This window comes from Exophiala oligosperma (genome assembly GCF_000835515.1).
Source record: "Exophiala oligosperma strain CBS 72588 unplaced genomic scaffold supercont1.6, whole genome shotgun sequence".
In the NCBI taxonomy this organism is placed as follows: domain Eukaryota; kingdom Fungi; phylum Ascomycota; class Eurotiomycetes; order Chaetothyriales; family Herpotrichiellaceae; genus Exophiala; species Exophiala oligosperma.
The window spans coordinates 615,382-640,103 of NW_015622823.1; the positions used below are offsets into that span (position 1 = coordinate 615,382).

Sequence of the window (24,722 nt, forward strand, 5' to 3'; positions counted from 1 at the left end):
CGGATGAGGACCTATGGTTTTTGCAGGAATTTGAGGCCTCTCTCCCTCCTGATATGGATTTCGTCACGCTCTAGTAAAAGGGAAATTTTTCTATCCCAGTGTAATTCACAGACCTCCTCCCTTCACGTCCGCTCAATATATAGTTTGATACCGCTATAATGGCACGTGACAAGCTCCTTTCCTTCCCCCGAGAAATAGGCGAGGCAAGCTTAAGAAGTCGCCCTTGGAAGTATGTCCCATCTATCTCTAGTCGAAGTGGTCACTACTGCGACCAACAATTTGTCCCTACTCAAGTGTCATGTTTCAATGACCAGAAGAGGATCCTCATGATATGGCGAACCTCTTCAAACCGCCGCGGCAATTTGCAGCTTTTGGTTTAGGCACCAGGAAGAGTCCGGAGCATTCTTTTCCATCGATCCTTCCCCAGCTTTTTCGTTTGCCGAGGTTACGGCTCTCGCAGGCCAAGGCATAAATCACTGCCTCGGCGGAGTTTCTACCGCAGCCGTGCAGAACAGGAGCAGTCTTTCTCTGGGGGCCAGCTCAACTGTTCTTTCACTACACCTGATGAGACTGTTATAGTACGTGGACAATTATGGCAGGGCCAGTACGCCAGCCTATTGATCTGGCCTCCTTGGAGCGCTATATCGACACCAATGTACCGGAAATCAAGACGCCGCTTGAGTTGAAGCAGGTGAGGGAGAGCCGTTATATGTCTCGACACGCCGCAGAGGGGCTAACAGTACATCTTGAATAGTTTGGCTTCGGTCAATCGAATCCGACATATCAAATCACCGACTCTACCGGTACGAAATATGTGTACGTGGCGCCTCTTCTATAAACATACACTCCCCCCATTATGCGTACGGCCCACGACGTGGGTCTACGAAAGCGAGAACATGCTGACCATTGTGAAAAAGAATGAGAAAGAAACCTCCCGGACGCCTCCTCAGTAAGACCGCCCATCGAGTCGATCGAGAATATCGTATTATTAGTGCGCTGGGCCAGACCGACGTCCCTGTGCCCAAGGCGTACTGCTTGTGTGAAGATGACAGTGTGGTTGGCACGCCATTCTACATAATGGAGTTTTTGGACGGGCGAATGATCACCGAAAACCACTTTCCCGGATGTTCTCCAGAAGAAAGATATGAGATGTAGGTTCTGTCCTCGAAAAAAAGAGAGGCTGCGCAGAGTACAATGAGACGAGAGGGAGCTGATGATATTGTGTATCAATACAGGTGGCGCGACGCAGTACGAACACTTGCCAAATTCCATCGATTAGATTTCAACAAAATCGGGCTTTCGGATTTCGGGCGGCATGGAGGATTCTATGATCGACAACTGAAGACGTTTGGGACGTTATCAAAAGCACAATCCGAGGCCGAGGACGTGGACACCATGAAACCCGTCGGTGACATCCCTCATTTCCACGACATGGTTGGGTTTTTTAAACAAAAATCCCGACAGCCCAGGGACCGGTCGACCCTGGTACACGGAGACTACAAGATTGACAACCTGGTGTTCCACAAGACCGAACCCCGAGTGATTGGGATTCTGGATTGGGAAATGGCCACCATCGGACACCCGTTGTCGGATTTCGTCAACCTCACGGCTCCCTGGTCGTGGGTCGGCAGGGTCAACGGGTCCGGTCTGTCCGACCGGGCCAACGAGGCCTTCAAGCCCGGTGCGACCCCAGGACTCCCGAGCTTGGAAGAGTGCGTCAAGTGGTACGCAGAAATGTCCGGTTACGACCCTGCGCTGGAGCTGGCGTGGGGTACGGCCTTTGGAGGCTTCAGGGGCGCCGTCATCATGCAAGGTATCGCCGCGAGGTATGCACGGAGACAGGCCAGCGGTACGACGGCCAAAAACTACGCCGCTCAAATGGCTCCCTATGGTGAATGGGCTTATGGGTTGGTGGAGAGATTGATGAAGACCTCAGACGGCAAGGCGAAGCTATAGTTTGGAGGAAGTCGTCAATGCCAATACACCATAACCAAGAGATCAAATCCATTACTTGCTCAGACGGGGAGATTGTTGTTGGACGAAAGTATCAGCGTAGGCTTTTGACTGTACATACCTTGTGGTTTTATGTTGAGAACGAAGAGAGATAAAAGGTACTAAATATATACACCGTACAAATCTCATAGACCAACAGTGCATGCAGGTGTATGGGAACAGACATTCAGTGTCGACGCCTTTCAATGTATTGAGTATGCGTCCGATATGTGTAATTTATGCGCAAAACAATTGACAATTCGTTCGTAGGGAAATTGGTGTGCAATAAGGCTTGTTCGTAGGAGCAGAGAGTGTTTGTTGTTGGCTGCCACACCCCGAGCTTTTGCTTCTTGCGTCATGTTTCTTTTGCTCCTCGCACGGCCCAGCCAAAGTGATGATGATGATGATGCGGAAAGAGCCTGGAGCTGTGTCTATGATTGCGCTGTTGCGTACTCTGTATCGTTTGCTGTGCTGGGCCCTTGGTAGGGATTGTGTGGTTGGCCGACAAAAGTACGACTCTTTCATTACCCTCAACAAAAGATGGAGGGGGGAAACACGACTACCTTCCCTTTCTGTGTTGTCAAAAAAAGAATGATTCATCACAGGACGATCAAAAGAAGCCCAAGTCAATCATACGATGAAGGTACAGTGCGTTTTGCTCGAGGCAAAGTCCTAATCCTCCGTGCCCAACGCAGGTTAAGTCGGGTGTGCCAAATTACCTCTAGGTCTGGTTCCTACAGGAGACAAGGTAGGTAATGTGGTCTCTTTTTTTCGTATTCGTATACAGAGCCAACCGAAATTTCCCATCTCGAGGGAAGGGTGAGATTCGGTATACGGAGTAGGTGTCTAATGGGATCGTTTATATTGTACCTCCGTATCGTTTATAACTCCGTACTAGAAGTTGTTTCGCCCCCCCCCTTCTGGATTTCGCATGAACGAGGTAAGAGGTTAGCGTAAAAATTACCTTGTTACCTAACTCCGCAAGGGGTACAATAGTTGGCTAGCTTTTCATGCATGCATGCGTGCATTGCAGTGCATACAGGCATGTCTCGTGTGTGTGTGTGTGTGTGTATGTGAGTGTCTGTGTGCCGGTACCGCCTTTCCGGGAACATACCTAGGTAGTCATTATAGGTCTCGCTGTGATTTGTAACTTTGCTGGCGATCATGTAAGCCGTGAAGTACGGAGTAGTAAACTCGAGGAATTCCAGAACGTCCTATGGCCTATTGCCGGGGGTCATTGAGTAAGCTGCTGACTACTCTTCCGCAGGGTACTCCGTACAAGAGTACAGAAATATCCTACCTGTCAAGGTAACTCCGTACTCCTCAGTCCATACCTAGTTGATTCGCATCCCAGTAGTTTGGTGTACTGTCGTCCTGATCACGGTATGGCGATTTCTCACCTACACTCGTTTTCCCTTTTGTGCCATCGAAGAACAGGTCCCTTCATACAGAGACAACAATGATACTCCGTATGGAGTTATCATCTAGTGCTCATCTTGCCAAGGACGGTCGGTCTCAACGAGGCGAAACACGCTATACTGTACACGTGTGAATTGATGTTTCTGACCAACCTGTTTTGGAGACACAGGGCACAGAGAGAGATAACACAATTCAGTCTTGGCCTTTGGTCTGGCCAGGGATGTTGCGAACGAACCAAACGAACGAGGTACGTCTCTCGAACGGTGATGGATCTGTACTAACGAGTACTCGTGGGTGATCGTCGAGAGACCACGCAAAGATTTCGTACTCCAACCACGCCACAACAACAACACTAATGGGTATCCCGCTTACTCGCGTGAGTACTCACGGGACCCCAGTGCCTCTGGTTCGTCGACACCGTAAACGCGTCCTCAAGTACGGTGATGATGATGGTGGTGGTGGTGGTGCCAGCCAGCACACACCTCTAAGGGTCGTCACATTTCCCCATTTCCTCGGGTTTCCATTCGCCCACATCGTTTTTGCCTGAGAAGCAGGAAGAGGGGGTAGTATGATGGGGGCTTGTTTCGAGATTCTGGCTTGCGGCGCCATACCGCCCTCAGGTTATTAACTCGTGCTGTACTTGTGGACATAAAAGGTGGTAACTCCGTAGTGATAGGTGTTTCAAATCGTGGCTGTGGTTTGAAAGAAGTCGCCGAGTCGGCATCGGACATTGCAGAAATTCGACATCTCGTCAAGGCACGTGATGAGAGCACTTAACACACTTTGGCACATTTTAACACGCACTAGCGACGCACTTGTAATTTTAAATCTAGCTTAACCCTGTTAGGTATGGACGATACGAGGGTCCCAAAATCGGGGCCAAAAAGCGAGGAGGGGGGCCACCACACCCTTTCCCCCCTAGCAGGTATGAGTATGACCACAACCTGGTACTTTGACCCTGGGTATCTGGATACGGTACACATGCACTAACATCGACCAAATCACGCCTGCAGACCCAGTGCCCAAAACGGCATCGCGCGCATCGTGGCGCTTCGGCCGAAAAAACCCACCAGAAGTCAGAAATATGGCATTTCGGGACGTTGGTGATCCGCGCTGCTGCCGGGTTGCAATCTCCCCGTCCCCCTTTTTTTCTTCCTGGCCGTGGCCGTTGTGGTCGTACGAATACAACCCTTCTACAGTAAAGTAGGCTTTTGCTTGATTGTAAGGTTCACAATGTATGCCGTGTGCAAGGGTCATGAGGTTACCATCCCGCACAACTTTCTCGTGTCAGAAAGCAGGGCCCATATCTGCCACGTTGGATGGCATTTACAGGCGATGTAACCCCCTCGTCACTCAACTCCCTCCGACCCCCCTCCCCGGGCCGCCTTGTCCTTTTGAAGAACCAAGTACTCCATGGAACTCGGGTCGTCGTCGGGAAACTCGAGAACAGACTCGTCGGTTGAACGGATTTTGGAGCCCAAATGACCCAGGGGACACTCCACCTCTGGTACTCCGTAGACACCAGGTAGATGGATACCGACACCGTTCGTACGGAGTAATGTTCTTTACCCAGTTTCCCAACTCTGAAAAGGTTTGTGTGGATATCAAACATACTTGTATCTACGGAGGATAGGAAGGTAGGTACGGAGTACGAGTAGTAGAGCACACCGGTCCGACCTTCTCAAATCTCGTTGGCGAGATTGAAAAGCTCATGGAACCCTACGGAGTACAAATGCAATATCTCCGCAAGCAAAAAAATGTCATGGTATGATAGATATTACGGGATATCCAGTCATGGTCTCTCTTTTTGCCCTTGTTTCTACGAGTCAGGTTTCAAAGACAATGTTACAGCACAGCACGTACGAAATAACTCGGTCCGACCTGGGACAAAAGTTATTGCCCGCCCCCCGGCATACGTCCAATGGCCTGGCTTTGTGACTTTTCAGCTGTGTGGATGATCCCAACTCGATCTTTGCGAATGATATTCCATGGTTTCTACATGTACGAGTAATGGTCAGCAAACGCACAGCACACACGCACACACGCGCGCGAGAGAGATCGTTGGTTCGACAATATCGGTCAATAGTTTACGGGTTCGGTGCCTCGGTCAGTACCAAGTAACAGATTAATAATTGTCACCTTACCAGGGGAGCACCAAAGTCAGCAAACCATGAGGACGTATTCGTAGCCGGTGAAAGGGTGTGTGGACTGTACTGTACGGAGTACATACGCGTGATAACTCCGTAGGGCTGTTGGATCTTCATGCTTTCGTTCCCCCAAACGATCACAGAGACCCCCTCCCAAATGGTCTGTGTCTGTGTCCGCAGGCCTGCAGCTGGCCAGACACATCATCACTTACTCGTGCTCGTAACCCCCCCTCTCGTTGTGTTCCCAGTTCGCCATGAGGAGGGATCTTCGCGACACAACACCAAAATCCTGCAATGCAACTGCCGATCCTTGGAATTACGGTCAAGGGTGAGTTGACCGTCACCGCAAAATAAAGGAATTGCACGAGGCACGAAACACGCGAAAACAACGACATGGGTTGGTTTCTTGTGCCGCGTTTTGGTGGATTTTCAAAAACGAAACGCCGTTGAATCAGTGGCGCACCGGGGGAACTCATCTCTCTCTCTCTCTCTCTTCGCACGTAAATAATGGATCCTCCCGTGGTCACCGCTTTGATAGAGTCTACAATACAGTACTCGTATTGTACCCACCGCTATCATTTAGCGTCCCTGCGGAAACAGGGTTTATTAGAGGATGAGGAGGTCCTTGCTCCTGGGTCAACCACTTTTCTGATGAAATCGCTTCTGCTTATGAAAGCATCCACGTTCCGAGCCCTGATCCAGGTCGGAACGAAAGCAATCAGGGTCGGATTTTCGATGGCAAACTGTTGGAAAAAACGGCCCCCAACTCACATGCAAAGAGCGACAACACATAAGCAAGTGGACGCTTTCTTTTGGGTTTGTTCGCGTTTCTTGAAATGATGGGATTTATTGGATCGAATGGATATCGATTTCTGGCTACAACTAAACCTTCTTTTTTGAAGCAGGGTTCGTTTGTTAACCTTCTGCACTGTGAGTTGTCCAGTGACGGTATGAGTACGGGTAGTGATGTTGATGATGCGTGATGGTGATGATGGCTCGATGTTTTCTACCCTTTACGGAGTAGGGGGGGCTTAGCAACTTCAGTGACAATCATTCTACTAAGGAGTCAACGTCTCGAATTATCTTAACCCCATCAGGTGGTCAGCCATCCAGTATACCTAATACGGGCGTCAAGTTGCGAGTAATGAATGGGCGAAATGGTGACTTTGGGGGTTTGCTCGTTCATGCCTAGCTTATACCACGTATGCGTACGAGGGAGTAGGCAACGTGTTTCTTCACAGCTCATTGTTGTTTCTGCCCAAATAATAGCCTTGGATGCATTGGTATGGGTTACGGAGTACCGTACTTTGCAACCTGACTCCGTAATACTAATGAAAGAGGGCGGCTTTGGCAGCTCATAACTCGATTACACCTCTTCCCGATCGTTGATGCACACGCATGACACCTTGCTCTAGCCAAGGCACTCATGACTCGTCACGCCTAGTAGGAGGAGTCGAGCTGGGGGTGTTTTTTTCAAACGTCCCATTATTATCATTGTCCACTTTGCTATGCCATGGGCCCAATGATGCCCTACCTCGCTCTGGATATGACAATGTATTCCGAGCCGACTCGCGGGTTTCGGAAACGTCTTTGAGGGAGGTACTTATCAAAAGGCCCTCACGGTCCCGGGCATTATTGTTTTGCTAACCGGCCGAGCCCATTATTATGACGATCACTTTCGGATCATTTTACGTAGGTGAACGACTTGCGATAACTCGTAAGCGTACACGAAAGTACAAACTTGGCTGTGTGCTTGACCAGGGTCAAATTCTGATGATGATGATCAGAGGACGAGTACTCCGTAGGTAAAGGGGGAGATAGCCTACGTGTACGGAGTAAACTCCCATATTACAGTTGCTTCCGAGTCAAGAGGAAGTATTCGTACTGTATGTGGCTCTCGCTCTCTTTCCATAAATTCTTTTTGGGGGCTATTCGCAACTACACTGCGTACGTGGTAATGATTGAACACCGGGACGTTTATAACTCGTCATGTCTTGTTCAGTGTAAATTCGCGTGGTTGACCTTTTCCGGGCTGTTCCACGAGGGGGTCTTGTTGAAGGTGGTTGCGTCGTCGAGGGTTCACTAGGTACCTATTTCCGAAACAAACAATCATGTGAAACCCATTCTCCAATCCAAGTTTACAAGAGGTAAAAAGGTGGCTGGGTAACTTACCTGAGGTGAAGGTGGTGTTGTCTGCAGCCGCCTCGGGGCTGCAGGGGCTGTGCAAAACAAGCCACCCCCAAAGAGACACCTAATAAAAGGTGGAGGTTACTTCATAGGTAGTCACTGGTAAAAGAGTACCCAGTTAAGGACGGGGTGGCGGCTTCTGCGACCTGCAAAGCCTACTGCTAAGGGGGGGCGGTTAACGGTTGCGCGAAGTACTCCGTACGTATCGCACTGTAGGGGAGGTAAACCGGGTCCGGTGGCGGCGGACATTTCCTATTCGCACAGACCCTACGGAGTACAGCAGGTATTGTACACATGGACAAAAGTCGCCATTCACGCCTATCGCGCTCTCATACGCGGAGTACTTGGGGGGCTGACCTCTAGGCGGTGCACATCCATGTACTGGATGGACGGAGTACCTTGGGAGTATTAGCGCATCATCCCACTACAATCAGTACTCCGTAGTAGTACTCCGCTACATTTTCCGAGTCTCCCTTGGCAATTCACCTCAAAACTTGTATTTGGATTGATCAACGAACAATAAAAAATCAAATACCACAAAGTCAGGACCCATCAACCTGCATCATTGATGAACACACGAAGTGACCCAAGATTTCGATCTCGAAAGAGGTAACCGAGACTATAAATTTTCTCTCCATCTGTTAACATTACGAAGTCGACGGAGTAGTCCTGCTTCTCTTTTTTTATTTTAAATCCATACGAGTTACTCGTGAGAGAGAGAGAGAGTATCATTTACCCGTAGATGACCCTTTGGTTTTTCGCAAGGCTAAATAAGAGCGTCGAAGCAACCCTCAAAGCCGTAAAGACTCTAGAGGGCTAGGCACTGCCCACAAGTACTACAAATATTATTACTAGTATTTAGTACTATCCGCAAGGGTACACTTATTTCCCGATCCAGGCATTCAGGAAAATTAAAAGGTTTGAAACGGCGGAAACCAATGGAGAAAATCCAAACCGATCCCAAAGTAAGACTACGGGCTACGACTACGACTAAGTAATACGTACTCCCCGTCTTGACCCCTTCTTACACTTTGTACAACAGCGTCACAACGTACGGGGAGTAACAAATACCTATTTAAGAAACGATACGATCCATGACTACCACTACTACTACAGGAGAAGAAGAAGAAGAAGGAGGAGGAGGAGGAGGTGGTGTGTTAGTTCCCATAATGTCCTTCATACCTAGTACTCTGAGCGGATTCATTCGCCATCACATCGTCTTGACTTTTCAGTGCTTACCTACTCGTATAATTAGTTGTATCAAGTAAAACCCCCGTAATGATAATGACAAAAGAACAGGCCACACAGACCCCCATCCCATGCACAGCCCATCTTGAGAGATGATCGACATACCTACGGAATACGTAGTCATCTTCTTCAACTCGGTACGAGTACGTTATTGCGTACGTAGTTCTATCATACCTGATCACAAGTCACTTGGCCAGTCGCCAACTGACCCCCAAACTAACTACTTACCTTGGGTGCGTAACTAGGACAGGCAACTCGAGGGATCACTGCAACTACAAGCAGGTATTTCCAAATGGCTGTACAACGTTAGTGACATACTATGAACCACAACTGATGGCGCATTTTTCTGGATTGTTAAAAAAAAAGGTCTCCATATTTTGGAATCGTTCCTATTCTGGTCCCTATACGTTTCAAATTCATCATAGCAATCGGCCGTCAGCTTCGAGCTCGCTGCCCATTTACCCAAAACGGTCTCGCAGAGTCTCTCGCTCCTATCTTTGGCCTGGTGGGCTCGCTCGTTTTGTACACACGTATAGTTGGTTTTTGGTTATCATACAACTGGTGTAGAACAGGTACAAACGGCAATAATATTTCGCCGAGGACCTCATATCGACAAACATTCGGGGTCCTCGGTAGTCATCATAAAAATCTTTTGGCGACGGATTGCTCCTATCCCAGAAGCAATTACAAACTCGGTATCACATGTCGTAAAGTGTCTATCCCATTCGTTCCCCAATTGTCTCAACTGTGGAGAGGGGTGGTGGTATTTTCTTTTCGTCCAGTCTAGCAACGATAAGTGATGGAGAGTGGAAAGCAGAAAAGAAGTTCCCGATTAAATTTCATCTTCACGTATAAATCCTCCACAATGTCTCCGCAGTGGTTCGCCATTCACCAATTCCCATTCTTGAGGGTAGAGAGGTTGGAATCGTTCGTCATGTGGTAAGCATCATCGCCCCTAATCGTGCTCCATGTCTCTGGGACTCGTAGTCGCCCGGACGATATCCGCTGGGCTCACGGTAAAGCGCGGTGCCATCGGACTGTATCGATCGTGCAGGGACGGTTTTGGGTATACTGAAATTCTCTGCCCGCCTCACTTGCGACCCGAGCTTTGAGTTAACCCTGGCTTTTGTGACTGGTTGCCATGTCCCTTGTGGTGAATCCTTCGGACGTGGTCTTTCATGTTGTCCATTCGGGAGAAGACGCGAGGGCACTCTTCGCCATCTGCGCCGCGCCATTCGCATTTGATGCTAGGGCTGTGCTTGGCCTCGTGGCGGGCCCGATCCTTTTTGCTCGAGAACCCTCCGGTGAGAGGCTGGTCTGCAGATTTAGCGCGTGCGGCTGCAGTAGCTTCACTTTGAGGACATCCGTCGACGCGGCAGAAAAGGTGCTTGCTATGTCTGTTGTAATGTTTCCGTAGGTCACAACCCCGTGTGAAGGTCGCGCGAGAGGTGCATCCAGGGTAGGCGCATCGCCAAGCTTGTGTGCCGCCGGGAGAACCAGCCGATGAAGGTGAGACTCCAGTAGGTATCATGTTAGGTGTGTCTGTGACTGGAATGCCATATTGGTGTAAAGATGAATTGGAAGAGGTTGAGTGTGATCGGACATTAGGTCGGAGCATAGTGGAATCTCCGGAAAAGGATTTGGAAAGGGATGGAATGGGGCTACATGACCGTGACAGCGAGGATACACTGCTCCTGCTGGGGTGAGAGACGTGAGAGAATGATGGTGAGGCGACTAGGTGGCCATTCGCCCCAAGTGGTGGTGTATTGAAGTCGAAAGGAGTAGGTTGGATGTCCTGAGGGGTAGGGGGAATGATGTTGGCCATGGACGGCTGTGTCGAATGCCCGCCATAACCACCAAAAGGTGTCGAATGCGTCGGCTCATATGGCATCATGGGTGTAGGTTGAGAGTAGTTGGGGAAGTGATACCAGTTGTTCTGCTCATACATGTTGTATGAAGTGGCATCGGCGCCAGAACCTGAGGTACCGGGGAACGCCATGGATGGATCGCTGACGGGCGGAAGAGGGAAAAAGGAAACGGAATCAGATGTTGAGGCCTCGTCGAAAGCGAGACGTTGAAGGTCGTGGGAATGAGGCTCGGCGGACAAAGCAGACATTCCAGGTAACATGAATAGTGATTCTGAAGAGACTGACGAGGCGTGGTCTCTACTTGAAGGAGTCGGCGAAGGATAAGTAAAGACAGGGTGAGAGGGTGAGCAGGTAAGCAGGCCACTTTTATCGAATTCGTCAAATTCGCTGGGTGGAGGAGTAATGGAGAAGATAGCTGCTTCCTTGGTATCAAGCGCCATAATTGCTTTGTCCCAGTGTACGACGGAAGTTTTGTCAAGTTTTATTTAGAAAATGGGGGGAAGAGGTTCGAGGTTCGCATATATACTTCTTTTGTCCGACCGGGCAAGGGCTTTCCCATATGTAGTCAGAGCCAGAATAACAGGGAAGTGGTCGATTATTGTCAGAGATCTTCTGATGGACCTTCAGTTAAAGCCACGAGCTTCAATCGCTGGGGGCGAAGAAGGACATATTCATAGTAGACTCGAGTACTGGCTCGAAAGTCTAAGGGCGTCTGTGCCTGCTGAGGGTTTGAGAGTGTTGGAGAGTGGATCTCGACCTTGTAGGGCTACGAGCTACCCCGGCCCATTTGCTGACAGTATCCCAGCAGCCGATCGCTGGGAATTCGAAGACAGCGGTCGAGCAAAATGCATGGGAGTGGGTACCAGGGCTGCTGAGCCATGGTGTGCTATACGGAGTCGTTAGTAGCAGAGCCCCGGTCGAGTAGTGCCAAACAAAATAAAGTCCTGGAGGGCGCAAGATGAAAGTGGTGGAGATAGCGTGCCACAACCCAAACGCCAGCGTGAATAGAAGGCGTAGTGGTAGTAGCGATACACATGCAGACGGTGTTACCGGCGTCAGAGTCAGCCGGAACGCTGATCATCTGCGGTGAGAACTTGGGTTACGCGGTATTGAAGTCGTTCTGGAGGTGGAGTTCGTTTGCTAGCGTCGTATGATTGCGACCCGGTTTTCCCTCGTCAATACCCAGTATGTAATGCTATACTGGGCCGGCCTGCAGTAGAGCGACACCATGCCGCGGGTAGGGCTAATTTTGACCCCTGCTAGGCTTGATGTGGCTTCGTTCACGGGCCAGTCGTCGCCCTTGGCCCTTTCGACGAGACCGGGATGGTACTCGTAGAGCTAGATGGTGATTTGCATCGAGGACCAGCCACTGCACTGCTCTGCACGCCGTTCCTTGGGCCCGTTTCAAGACGAGTTATCGGCCGAAGCTCTCCTCCTGTCCATTTTTCCGGATTCGACCACTCGCGGAGATATTTCATAAGCACATTTCTGTCAATCGTCAGAGAATGCCCCCCTGGCCAAGGTTCAGATAAGCCAAACCGTGCGTCGGGGTGCTACACTCCGTACGAGATTTGGAACGACAGACTCTTCAATCAAAACAACCATACACCCCCGTAAGCCTCGTGCGATCGACAAGCTGAGGCTAGTGTACCCCTGTCTGAACGAGTCTTCTGCGTCATCGGTGTGAAATTGTGCCGTTCAGAATGTACATTTCCATCAAAAGTCCCTTTCCGGCTCGGAGGACAATCTCGCCGTAGGACAAGCAGTATATCTGTTTCGTGCGTGGCCCTCGGCTATTCGTGGTTTTCTAATCCCATACATTCTTGCTCCGTGGCACAATTGTTGGTACCGAGCACCGACCAAATGGTCTTCGCAGGGATCACCGATTACTGCTTTCGCACAAGCTGACAGATATTTCACGTGGTATCCGATCAAGAGTCTGCAATGCTATGATAGGTTCATTCACAACTAGTCTCTGTAGAATAGTCTCATCTCGATGAGAATAACTCTGCGAATGTAGTGCTGCAGGAGCAACACCTTCCCAGAGAAGGCTTGATTCGGTCGCAAATAGACAACATGCCCAGGGTGCTGATGTCAGGTGTAGAGACCGGCATTCAAGCGCAGAACGATGCGTGGCTCGCGAGAATATCCTTTTCAGTCATTGTCTCCTTTTTGAGATTGCCCGACCATACAAGGACAATATAGCGATATCCACTGGCTGCTGTTGAAGGCATATCCTTGGTAGCCGGCATACAAGTAGCGCGCTGTAATACTCGTCTAGGATAATGATCAACGCCCAGCGCAACCCCATTACGCGTGGAAGCTGCCGGCTGTGCAGAGCGATCCCGGGGCTCTGCTCAATATCCAAATTTGGCATCGTCCACGAACGCTAGGTACTCGTAGCAGCTGATTGGCAACCCATTGTTCTTTCCGAGGTTTCTCTCGACCCGATTTGTGGCACAATATGCGACGTGGTCACGCAATTCTCATCCCTGTCGATGGTGCTGTAGCTGTCAATCCGCCCATACTGCTAATTCTGTTGCCTTCACAGGCTCAGCTGGACGTTGGAAAAGGTTTCTCTTTCCTCGTACTCAAAGTTTGTCTTCCCGAGTTCACCGAGCGCAACATGGCAGAACCGACCATTGAACGAAGTGTACGGGGGGAGAGCTTGACTAGGTCTAGTGTGATTTTGGGGCCCCGATGTATTGTACAACGAACAATGGGGGGCCAAAAGCACAGAGTGCGAGAAGCGATGCTCAAAATCACCACCCGGATGAGATGGTTGGAGCCTCATCGGCTGGTGTCAAATTATGCTAACGTACGAAGCGCTTAGAGAGGTATGTACTTCGTAATATTCATCGTTCACCTTTGCGCATGACAAGACACGAAGTCAAAGAGCTATTGGCTTGTTTGTGATAGTTGGTAGCTCGGAACACGCAAGACATGCGTGGTGTTATGGAGATAATCTTTGCGAGACAAAAGCCAGCATCGTTTACATACCCTCATAGAGCAAAGTATTCGAATCGCAAATCAATAACCGGCGTGTTCGATAACCGGCACATAAGTGGTGAGGAGGCTCGAAACGAAGATGGAGGATGGTGTGGTTGACGTCATAATGCAGTCTGTATATCTGGTAGCCCACCCATAGACATGAGTGACTTCGTGGTTCAGTCCAGTGAACAGCGTAGATGCGGGTACCAGGACGCTTGATGAGGTCTGTGGCTGCATTAATACACCTTCAGACCTGCTTTCGATACATGCCGTTCAGTAGCGTCGATGTACCAGGAACCCGAAGGTATGCCCACAGAGACTGCATCCTCCACGTGTGTGGAAACATATGGTTGGGGACGTAGATTGGGGGTCAGTATCTAGGACAAGGGTTGGATTTCGCGTGATCATGGAAAGTCGAACGTCATTGACGCGAGAAGAACATCAAAGCAAGAATGTGACGAATCCCGTCATCCATGAGAGACAGGCGACCAGTCTTGAATCAATTCTTCAGGTTGCTCGAGATGGGTGTGTTTTATTACGGAATTCATTGTACAGTAGAGCATGTGGCAGAAGTGCGTCTTGGCTGTTTTGCTCCACACTATCCGCCCGTTCTCGTATTTGCAGGCACGTGATCCACTTTTTGCAACCTCGTATTCGTAACTCCTGTCACCACAACTCTCACTGTTCAGTATGATCGATCTCGACAGCGCTATCAACTGCCATCAACGTTTCACGCTTCAAACCCTTATGGAGTACGCGTTTTGCATTGTGTAGTCGCATCAGATATCCTTGTTCTCACTTGATACTCTCTCCATCTCTTTCAGTTAAGTTTTCAACAGCCATCGGCTCTGATCGTCATGCTCGAAATGGATAAGCCACAGGCAATCGACCCGGAGGATCGTGAGATTATGGAAAAGCTGGCCAAATTGCAGAGCATGTACAATCAGGTCAGTCATCCCCGTTGATCTCAGAACGAGGGCTGCAAATTCCCGCTTGCCTAGCGACTCAGGCTCACTTGTGACAGATTGGCGGTCTGCGGACTTTATTACCGGAAAAGCTGATCAACCCAACCAGGTTCGCCCTGGAGAATCCAAACGGGTATGACCCAGAAAAGCTCGCAACTTACTTGCAAGATGCTGCACAAGCAGGTATTCGAGACGTCGAAAGGTTTAAAAAGGACTGGCACAGTGACGATGTACGGGAGCTTTGGCAAGCGGTCAACACTGGCGACGTACCCCAAGGAGGGGATGCCTGGACTCTGAATTATGACGCCTTAATACTTCAGAACCAAGGCAAGAGTGCAGGCTCGCTCACATCCAACACTCTAATCAACGGTGCCGGTGGCCAAACAGATGCCGAAATCGCCAAAATCGTGAGCGACTTTCGGGCCAAACATCCAGACCTGAAGGTCTCCGTTTGGCAGGAAACGCAACCCTTGCCTTTAGATATCGGCATGGGTCAATTGGAATTTCGCATCGACAAAACCCGGGATGCGAGTTCCGGCCCCTTCAAAGTAACCTACAAACCAGGTGCCGAGTCTTTTGCGCTGCGTGATGATATCCTTGAGAGCGTCAAAAAGTCCGATGTTCAAAGCAATCTCATGGTGCTCTTGGTAACCAATATCTCTCTGTCGTCTGTTCCAGGCTAATTGCATGTAGGAGATGATTGCAGCTTACCACGATATCAAAACCAGACCTTGCGATAAATGCAGCAGGCTAGTCAACAACAAGCTGCAACTCCCCCTTATCAGGCAAATGAAACCTTCCGAAGAGAAAGGGAAATTTCAATTCCTCGCTCTTCATCCCGAGTGTGCCTGAGAAAGATATGTTTCTGAATCTTTGCTCCAAAGATTCCCCTCTTGAGGATGTACGGAAAGCGGCCATTCATCAGTCCTCCACGAAGAGTGCTATGGACGAAGAACATAATGACTTAGCGCATAGTCGAAAAGGTGAACGCGAACCACCGAGTATGATGCTTTTGAAACGACAAAGTTCTCTGACAGGTTTGGGTTCTTCGAGCTGATGTCGCGTCCACATCAGCCGAGTACTTAACTTACAAACTCGCCAAATTACATTCCACTTGTATCGAAAGGGCAGCCTGGGCTCGTCTACTGTGTCAATCAGATGAAATGATACGTTCTGACAGCACATGAGCCTTGGCTATCTATCAGCTCTTGCACATACCTAGAGCGGGCTAGTGGCTGCTATGAATTCACCGAACCCTTCTCAATATATGCGGTCAGGATAGTGAAGCATATCCATCGTACAGACGGACGACGCAGACGAGATATTCCAGCTAATGACGATTCGGATGGTGGACTGGAGGAGAAAGACACGATCGCGTAGCGGTTGCTCGACTTTTGCCAAAAGAAAAAATCACCATCATTCATATCACTTGTACGAAAAGAGATTCATTCGACAGATACCAGGATTTCATCACTTAGAGACTCCATTGCCTGCGTGTCTCCTCGTCTTCAATCGAATATGCAGATATTTGAGCATTGATCGTTGCTATAATCAGTCACGACCAAGGAAGCCACCCAATTCCCTTCGTGTCTAGGAATTAAAAACTATGGAGAAGCAGGCGGAGTCGAGGAAAGCAGTGGTGGCAAATACCGTTATGCATATTGGGGTCTCAAACCATATGCGAGCACAATCCTGGTACAAGTTAATCAATAGCTACTCTAACTTCACCCTTGAGACGCCGCCCGCGCTCACACAGAAAGAGTCGCCCTGGAAAAGCAAAACCCCGTCGTACCAGTTTCGAGCCTCCGCAAGGCGCAATTCAGATTTATCTGCTGGACACGACGACGATTCATTCATGACCAATTCAGATGACAGCCTTGCCTCATTCAATAGCGCCTGGGATCCCGAACGAGCAAAGACAGAGATGGATTCTGAAGTACTCCGACGCCGCGTCGCTATTGTGCTGGCTCATCAGCAGGTGCAGAAGCCACAAGCTCGGACACTGGGATGCTATGAAGATAGTGGTATGAATACAAAGAATGGGTGAAAGACCCAAGACAAACAAGAGGACACATTTTTGGACATGGAGGCAGTGTGGCGTTGAGAGCATAAGAGGCCACCACGTATCGATGCAATAATGGGTGCCTTTGAATGGCGTTGGGAGAGTCAAAATTACCTGAGAGAGCAAGTTTGAAAGGGTCTTGCCCAAGGAGGAATAGGAGACTTGGGTCAATGATAGGTAGCTAGTGATTGAAATGAAAAGAACAACATCATTGAGCGAACTCTGCATGAACATACACACGGACTACGTACGGAGTATGTAGAATCAAAACAGATGGAAGTCAGGTCAGATCAGGGCCAGGGACCAAAATAAATCCAGGCCTAAACTCCAGGCGGTTTAGTGGGCAGTGGCTGTGGGAACGAGCCCAGTTCGCTGGTTGGCGGGCAGATTGTTGTGGCTCGGATCCCCGTCGTCCAGGGTGAGACAATTGAGACAGACACACAATTTTGTGGTCACTCACTCACTCCTTTCTCAGCCTGCGCTCGTCCATATTCTTCTTGTTCATCTTCATTTGCCTCATGTGCAGCCTCTCGCTATTCTCTACTTCCTACTTACGATCGTTTTAATCTTCAGACTTTCCCTCACCTGTTGCAGCCTGTACCACCCACCCTACCTCTTCCTACGATCGTTTCAGCCGGAGTCCCTCTATCCGGACCACCACCTCTAACTATCCCTCAAGAGCCCGTGCACCCTCTGTCGAAATGAAGGGCCACGGCCTCTACTCTATACTCTCCACCCTGCTGGTTTTCCTAGCCTTTACCACAGCGTGGCCATGGCCTGCTTTATCCAACCTCGATAAACACGCCCTACTCCTGCCGAGACAAGATGAAGAGGCGGCGAAAACAACCGCTGCTCCCACCGATGCAGACAAGAGCGCAGCAAAAACTAGCACCCCAAAAGCAGAAGCTTCGGCATCCGCTTCAGCCTCTGCCTCTGCCTCAGAGTCCGGGTCTAGAGCCTCCATCACATCTGCCAAAGGCAGTGGCAAAACCGAAACGAAGAAGCCGACAAAGACGACAGCGACCAAGACAACGGCCATCGACCCTCGCCTTCCTCCGGGTGGTGTTTCGTTGATCACTCCCGCCGCGACTGACGGGCTACAATTTTTCAAGGTGGGAGACTATGTGACGTTCAAATGGAATTATACCTCTCTGTCCGTAACACCAACGGCCATTGACGTTTTGGCATCCTGTGCATTGAACCAAGCCACATATACGATATCTTCAAACATGTCCGTAGATGCCACTGGAGCCGTCACCTGGGATACTGGTAATTTCCCGGAAGCGGTGACGTCGCCTTTTGCTGTTGCGAGTTATACCCTCATGATCCACGATGCGGCCAAGGATGTGACGGATATCCCATCTGCTGGATATCTAGGGGCATATGATCAATATGTCTTTGGCATGTACACTGGGTAGGTTTCGTATCACAACTGGAGAGAAGGGCATTGAACTGACCGGATCATAGACAACCATACACACCCCTTAACGAGTTTAAGTGCGCCACCTGCAGCGGCGCGCTTTCGATCCACGAGAAACAGGCATTCGGTGTTGTTTTAGTGACTGCAGCCATCACCACCATTTCGTTCACCTGGTTTGCCAACGGCTTTGGGGTTTTCTCATGAAAATGTTTACATTTGGTCCACCTAGCGAACTTTGCAGCTTTTTAATATAATAACGAACCTATCGGATGACAAATAACGACAAGGCGGATTGTATACAGCATAGCGGAAGCGGGAGAAAAAAAGAGCCAGGAGTTCATAGGACAGTGGAGTATCAGCGGGTTGATTTGAAGGATTACACGGCAGGCTACATGAGGGCTTCAAACGGGGAAGGACAACAACTTCCGCCTTGACGAGCATTTGAAATGTCCAAACCAGACAACATAGCACTAGTGCTAATGAACAGATTCTTTTTCCCTCGGGGGGAATCGATCGACCATCCAGTTCTCCTGCAGTCGAGAGATCAATCTGGACTCTTTTGCTGCAATCCTATCGGTGTTCTAACTCGGAAGCGACTCTCATGACACGCATGGCAGCACCATTGCTGAACCCCCTGTATATGACCGACAGTCCAATCCGGATATCAACCGTCGAAACTTCGTACCCCTTTTATTTGTCAAACGACAGCACGACAAGCCTCAAGTCGACCCGGCTTTGATTGCGTCGTCGATACCGCCTTCCATTCCATGGTGCGCGGAAGAGGTATGATCGCTTCCGCAACGAGGGAATTGAGATGATCCATCACACGCCCCCCTTTCGCCAGAGTCTCGAGACGTCGTTGTCCACCTAGTTAGGTGAGTGGTGTTGATGCTTACAGCCTCACTCGTCATATGTGACCTCTTATCTGCGTTTCATGACAAAGAGGTGACTCGCAGCTACTTGCAGATTTTCCCGGTTGACACAAACAACCAAGGGAAAGGAGAAGGGGGGTGAAGTACAAAAACCTCGCCTTGTGCGCCCTCTTCCCTCTTGTACACTCTTCCTTGACCATCCCAACCAAGAATTCACTTCTTTTCCCCATCCTCTGAAATCCGCTCACGGCGGCGTGTACAAAGGGTTCCTCTTTTTTGTGGTCTTCCAACTCCATCCCGCCACACAAACTTTCATCGACTCGCCACACAGTGTTGCCCTGCAAGGGACTGCCATCCTACCTCAAAGAACCAAGGCGTCGATCTTAATTGCACAAACGTTCTTGGACCATCGGATCATTGGATCCTCGAACGACCGCACTTTTAAAAACGTGTTGCATTCTGACCAGCATACGATCACACCAGTTTACCTTCCTTTTGTTTCTCTGGCCGGCACGAACCTCCCGACAATTCAATCTCTGTCTCACCGCTGCACTGCAAAGCGAAGTGAAGCGAAGCGGTGTCGAGTAACGTCGTGTGTAGCCTACAGGAGAGAGAAACGGGGAATAGGCACAAGCAAAGCCAAACAAACACGATGCCATCATCTCCACCGAAAAATTGGCGACCCGAGCACGACGTCTGCGTTCGCCGACACGCACGTAACGGAGAAGACATCACTAGCATTCTTATTCTTTTCGAGACCGAATACCCCAACGTCAAAGTGAGCAAGGACTGGATCAAGGAGAGGACCAAGGGGTATATCCGTTGAATGTATTGTACTGGTGGAAGGAAAAACACGGGTGTGCACTCACATACACATTTATTGTTCACCCTTGCCCCCTGGTACAGACCGTACGTATGATGCCGGGGAGGTTCTCAGGGAGCCCTTGGGTGTGTATGTCTGTGCACAGGTTGAGAGGCTCGGTGTTGATGATTTGATTTCATTTTTGCTTCTTTTTCTTTCCTTTCCTCTGGGGGTTTCTAGATTTTATTCAAGGCAATCTCATTTTTCCTCATTCGTGGTAGACTAGATAGATAATCGTAACAACGTTCAAGCCATGTCTCTCTAAGATAGTACTTCGCGTCAATGAAGCCAGTGTTCTTTCTAGACCGACCGATTTGACAAGCCCCCAACGACAGCTTCTAGAAGCCAAAAGCCATACGTAAAACTTGTTGTATGAATTTACATCCAGGCCCAGTATAAAATCTGTACAAAAAGTACCCAAGGTATCTTGGGTATAGAAATAGCATGGCCGTGCCGTACCGCGCATAGAAATCAGAGTTTCTTTCTTTTTCGGCGACGAACAGGGTGAATTTCTTTCTGCTTTTTGCTTTGAAATGTTTATACTCCGTAGACCTCGGAAAAATGCAATGTAAGCAGGACCTGACGCACCAAGAAGGATATGTCTATAAACAACAAAACTCCCCGCAAATGGCGGTTCTAAAAGGGTTTTCTCGCAGGGACGATAAGAAGTCGAATATATATGGGTGACAATCGGTGCACCATATCGTTCGTGACAGTGAGTCGATTTGGTCATGTCGGTGACCGCAGGCTTCCAAGTCTCCGTCTCTCGGTCCCCCATGATTGTTCGAGACAGTCGTCGGTTGTTCATGTCGGTACCACGGGTTTCAGCCTCTCCGGCGTCCTCTCCGGTCGTCCAATGTACTTGATCCAGGCGTAAGGGTCGGAAAACTCGTCCACCGCACCAACCCCGGAATATTTCCCCTGCACCACGGCCTTGTACTCTCCCGCCAGGCCCACGACGCCGACCTCCTGCTTGTAGTCTTCCCACAACGCCAGGAGTTCCTTGAACTTTTCGGGTTCTGCTTCTCGCAGGTCGTCCGTCTCTCCCGGGTCGAGCTTGACGTTGAACAATTCCAATTCCTGTGGCCCTCGCGGGGCGGGCATGAAGGTGATCTTCCAGTCACCCTGTCGGAGGGCACCTGATCCCGCGATTTCAAACCCGACGGCGTAATCCGGAGCGTGTATCTGAGTGGCGAACCCGTTCGTCAACTCTGTCCCCGGCAACAAGGCGGCTTTCAGAAAGGGCACCCAGCTGTGCCCTCGGAGGGTTGCGATCTTGCGACCCTTGTACACCGGCCCTGGATGTCTGAGGCCCGCCATGGACAGGAAGGTCGGCACGAGATCCATGACGGTGCAAAAGGCGTCGGTCGTCTTGCCACCCGGTTGAGGTTTGACGACTCCCAGATCTTGAGGGGAGCAAATCGAATCGGGAAGTTTGACAATCAGAGGAACTCGACACCCGCCCTCGGTCGAATGCATCTTGAACAGCCGAGAGGGAGCTGTGGCGGCCTGCGCCCATTGAGAGCCGTACCAGACGAACGAGTCGCCCCTCCCGATATTGTCCAGGCTGTTGTTGTAGTACTTGTGGATGTGATTGACGATGTTGTCCCCCACCAGAGGCAAAGCTTCGTACGAGGCTCCCTCGGCGCCGTTGTCCGACATGAACAACACCAGAGTGTCGTCGTACTCTCCGGTCCGTTTGAGGTAGTCAATCACCCTACCGATATTCCAGTCCATCCGGTCGACCATGCCCGCGTACACCTCCATGGCGCAGGACGACTTGACGCGGCTCTCCTCGCCCAATCTATCCCAGTGAATGTCGTCCGCTGCCGTGTTGACAATCGGATGCGGCGTCACGTCGGACTGGACCAGGCCCAGCTCGATCAGCCTTTTCAGTCTGGCCTCGCGCAGAGCGTAAGGGCCGTCGTTGTAGAATCCTCGGTACTTCTTCACGTTCTCGTCGGGAGCCTGCAATGGCCAATGTGGTGCGGAAAAGGGTAAGTAGGCGAAGAACGGTTTCGAATTTTCCTCCTCGGTCCTCTCCGACAGGTAAGACATGAGCTTGTCGGCGTACCCGTCGGACGAGTACCAGTCCTCGGGGAGCTTGTCGACGAGTTGATCATCTTCCACGTGCAACGCCCGCGTCGCCGTTTCAAAGAACTTCTCCGGTTCAGCGACTGGGTCATAGTCAGGTGGCTCCCATGCTGTGTGTGTACAAGAGAGACAAAATTAGCCCTGACAAGTTCTCACAGCATTAACAAAGGGGACTTGGAGGCCATCGAAAACTCACCATAGTGATTTGCGCAACCTGGAAGCAAAGCGAATGACTTTGTGAAGCCTCGTTTTTGTGGGTGGTGCTCCTTCTTCAGGCCCAAGTGCCATTTCCCTGCCATGATCGTGTGGTAACCCCCTTCCTGGAGCAACTCGGGCATCGCCACCACCTTCTCGTTGAGATAACCTTCATGTCCCGGCTGACCTCGATGCGCCGCGGAACTTCGAGTGAATTCGGCCAGTTGACCCAAGCCGGCGATGTGGTGATCTGTTCCCGTCATCAACATCGACCTCGTGGGCGAACATGCCGCGGCGACGTGAAAGGATGTGAACCTCAGCCCTGTGGCCTCGGCGGCAAGAGCATCGACGTTGGGCGTCTGAATCTCCGAACCGAAGCAACTACAGTCACTGAAGCCCAAGTCATCGGCCACGATGACGAGGAAGTTGGGCCTTCGTCTCTCCTCTGCGGCGGCAGCAGTCTTCTTCCCCCTTTTGAATCATGTTGGCTTTTTTTGGGGTGCGCGAGTCAGCCTTGCGAGGGTCAGATCGTGTGGCTTTTCACCCCCAAAAAATGCCTACAATTTGACTACACACTACGCGAGGTTTTCCTGTTTCTGCTTGTGTCTCTCCTAGGTAAGGGCACAGCAATGTATTTGATGGGCTGGAAGACAATTTAAAAAAAAGCCCCCCAATAAAGATCCAGTCTTCGTTGCTTTGGGGGCGCCAAAACTCCCTTTGCACATCGCCGGTTCCCTGAGAGTTCCGGCATTGGAAGGGGGCTGGTCCGTAAGGAGAGAGGAGGGACTGTAACATTGGAAAAAAGTTGTGGAATTCAGCACGAGTACCGTGCCCCGTTTATGCCCATGGACGTCGCTTGTCGTCAGTCCACGCTTTGCTGTACGCCGCAACAGTAACCGAAGTGCGACGAGGGCAACCGAAGTCCGATAGAGAGCGAGAGCGACTTCCGCCGCCCGCCCATCACCTTCCACCATCTTGTCGAAAAGTCCTTCCAGAGAAGACCGATAGACTCATCATACAGTACACCGATTTGCTGTTATCCCGTTTCGTTTCTCCCCCTCCCCTCCCCCTCCCCCTTCTTTTTTTTCCAATGGTAAACTTTTTGTTCCTCCATCTTCCAGGCATATTGACACGTCAAAAAGACTGACCTCACATTTGCGGAGCGGTACCATTCAAAGTTACCAAGACGGCCTCCGTGGAGAAAATGTTCAACTTGGCCTTGCCGTCCTGGCCGACCTTCAACCACTCTGGCTTGTACGTGCCGGACTGCAAGAGGCGTCCGTCCGAGTAGTTCCAACTGAGACCCGCCCAGCGATACCATCGTCCGCGCTCGCACCGTCGCCCGTCAGGCGGTCGACGCGAACCCTCGTCTCGCCGTTGGAAACACTCAACACGACCTCCTGACTGGGTCGGGAGAAGTTGCTCGTCTTGTTCCACTCGTCAAAATTGATGGCGGCATACTTGGCGAGTCGACCACCCTCGTAGATCGTGTAGGCCGACATATTCCAAGGGAAGGACTTGTCGACGGCGGCTTTGATCTGGACATTGGGATGATGGCCGAGGGCGTCCGCGACAAAGATTTGCCCCTACAGAGGAGCACGGACGTAAGGCTCTCGACCCTTGGTGGGAACGGGAACCCAAGCCGCGTAACCAAACATGGTGCCTTGGATGAGGTTGTAACGGGTAATGTTCTATTCATATCGTCAGTGGGTGACTTGAACTCTAACTGAAGAACAAGATGGAAACAATCAAAATGATTATGCTCATGATCGGATGGGGGTTGGTAACCAACCATTGTCATTCCCATCATCAAATGATCAATCAACCAAAGAGCAGAACCTAAAACCTCCTCGACCTGGGACATGTTCAAGTTGGCCGAATCACTGTTGGTTTCTCCCAACACAACGGGCACGGTAAGCTCCTGTTCGTGGGCGTATTCCATCTCGTGCTCGTATTGAGTGATGTTGTTCTCGACCGCGGTGTGGTTCATGAACGAGTTTTGGAGACGGACCCAGGGCTGGTTCGAAGCTGCGTACCTACGTCGAAGTGCCTCCTAGTCTGATTGCCGGATGTGCTCCAGTCTTGTTGTACAAGAGATCAAAGATGTCCCTAGAAAACAAATTGGGTGAGGTGTTGTTTCCTAACGTGACCACCAGTCAGTGCCGAGAATCACATTTGATTGGTTTCTTCTCGCCTTCTCACCGGCGTAGTCTGCGAAGAAATGGGTAGGTAAGGAGAAGGAGGCGAAATCGTGTAAAACTGCCCACGAACTGCCAGCCGGCACAGACAATGCACCCGAGATGGTGAGGGTGGACGAAGAGGCATTCGTCAAACCCATTCAGAGGCCGGCAGTGACGAGTGTTTTCCGCATCGTTGAGAAAGAAAGCTGCATGGCTGGTT

The 24,722-nt window shown here is 50.4% G+C and overlaps 4 protein-coding genes across 4 annotated transcripts; 3 read left to right on the top strand and 1 right to left on the bottom strand.

The window, feature by feature from the left end:
* The first annotated feature begins 272 nt into the window (after nt 1–272).
* PV06_06684 (uncharacterized protein) lies at nt 273–2,141 on the top strand. Its single transcript, XM_016407830.1, has 4 exons — nt 273–691; nt 755–816; nt 918–1,151; nt 1,236–2,141. Exons 1-4 carry the CDS (start codon nt 593–595, stop codon nt 1,954–1,956), a joined length of 1,116 nt encoding a protein of 371 aa, XP_016261310.1. The 5' UTR covers nt 273–592; the 3' UTR covers nt 1,957–2,141.
* Nucleotides 2,142–14,540: 12,399 nt separating this feature from the next.
* PV06_06685 (uncharacterized protein) lies at nt 14,541–16,896 on the top strand. The gene is made up of 3 exons (XM_016407831.1): nt 14,541–14,799; nt 14,877–15,464; nt 15,511–16,896. The coding sequence occupies exons 1-3, from the start codon at nt 14,710–14,712 to the stop codon at nt 15,667–15,669; spliced, it is 837 nt and encodes a 278-aa protein (XP_016261311.1). The 5' UTR covers nt 14,541–14,709; the 3' UTR covers nt 15,670–16,896.
* Nucleotides 16,897–17,337: 441 nt separating this feature from the next.
* PV06_06686 (uncharacterized protein) lies at nt 17,338–20,287 on the top strand. The gene is made up of 2 exons (XM_016407832.1): nt 17,338–18,293; nt 18,347–20,287. Exons 1-2 carry the CDS (start codon nt 17,581–17,583, stop codon nt 18,501–18,503), a joined length of 870 nt encoding a protein of 289 aa, XP_016261312.1. The 5' UTR covers nt 17,338–17,580; the 3' UTR covers nt 18,504–20,287.
* Nucleotides 20,288–20,837: 550 nt separating this feature from the next.
* Nucleotides 20,838–24,312, bottom strand: PV06_06687 (uncharacterized protein; the record flags this gene model as incomplete). The annotated part of the gene is made up of 5 exons (XM_016407833.1): nt 20,838–22,237; nt 22,324–22,767; nt 23,641–23,908; nt 23,960–24,013; nt 24,115–24,312. 5 exons carry the CDS (start codon nt 24,310–24,312, stop codon nt 20,838–20,840), a joined length of 2,364 nt encoding a protein of 787 aa, XP_016261313.1.
* Nucleotides 24,313–24,722: the final 410 nt, after the last annotated feature.

What these genes read in the sequence shown, in the direction of transcription:
- PV06_06684 (XM_016407830.1), top strand. Translation starts at nt 593, where the DNA reads ATGGCAGGGCCAGTACGCCAGCCTATTGATCTGGCCTCCTTGGAGCGC. An exon ending in CGCCGCTTGAGTTGAAGCAG is followed by an intron (nt 692 to 754) that starts GTGAGGGAGAGC and finishes CATCTTGAATAG; the next exon opens with TTTGGCTTCGGTCAATCGAA. An exon ending in TCTACCGGTACGAAATATGT is followed by an intron (nt 817 to 917) that starts GTACGTGGCGCC and finishes ATTGTGAAAAAG; the next exon opens with AATGAGAAAGAAACCTCCCG.
- PV06_06685 (XM_016407831.1), top strand. Translation starts at nt 14,710, where the DNA reads ATGCTCGAAATGGATAAGCCACAGGCAATCGACCCGGAGGATCGTGAG. An exon ending in TGCAGAGCATGTACAATCAG is followed by an intron (nt 14,800 to 14,876) that starts GTCAGTCATCCC and finishes CACTTGTGACAG; the next exon opens with ATTGGCGGTCTGCGGACTTT. An exon ending in GCAATCTCATGGTGCTCTTG is followed by an intron (nt 15,465 to 15,510) that starts GTAACCAATATC and finishes AATTGCATGTAG; the next exon opens with GAGATGATTGCAGCTTACCA.
- PV06_06686 (XM_016407832.1), top strand. Translation starts at nt 17,581, where the DNA reads ATGAAGGGCCACGGCCTCTACTCTATACTCTCCACCCTGCTGGTTTTC. An exon ending in GTCTTTGGCATGTACACTGG is followed by an intron (nt 18,294 to 18,346) that starts GTAGGTTTCGTA and finishes ACCGGATCATAG; the next exon opens with ACAACCATACACACCCCTTA.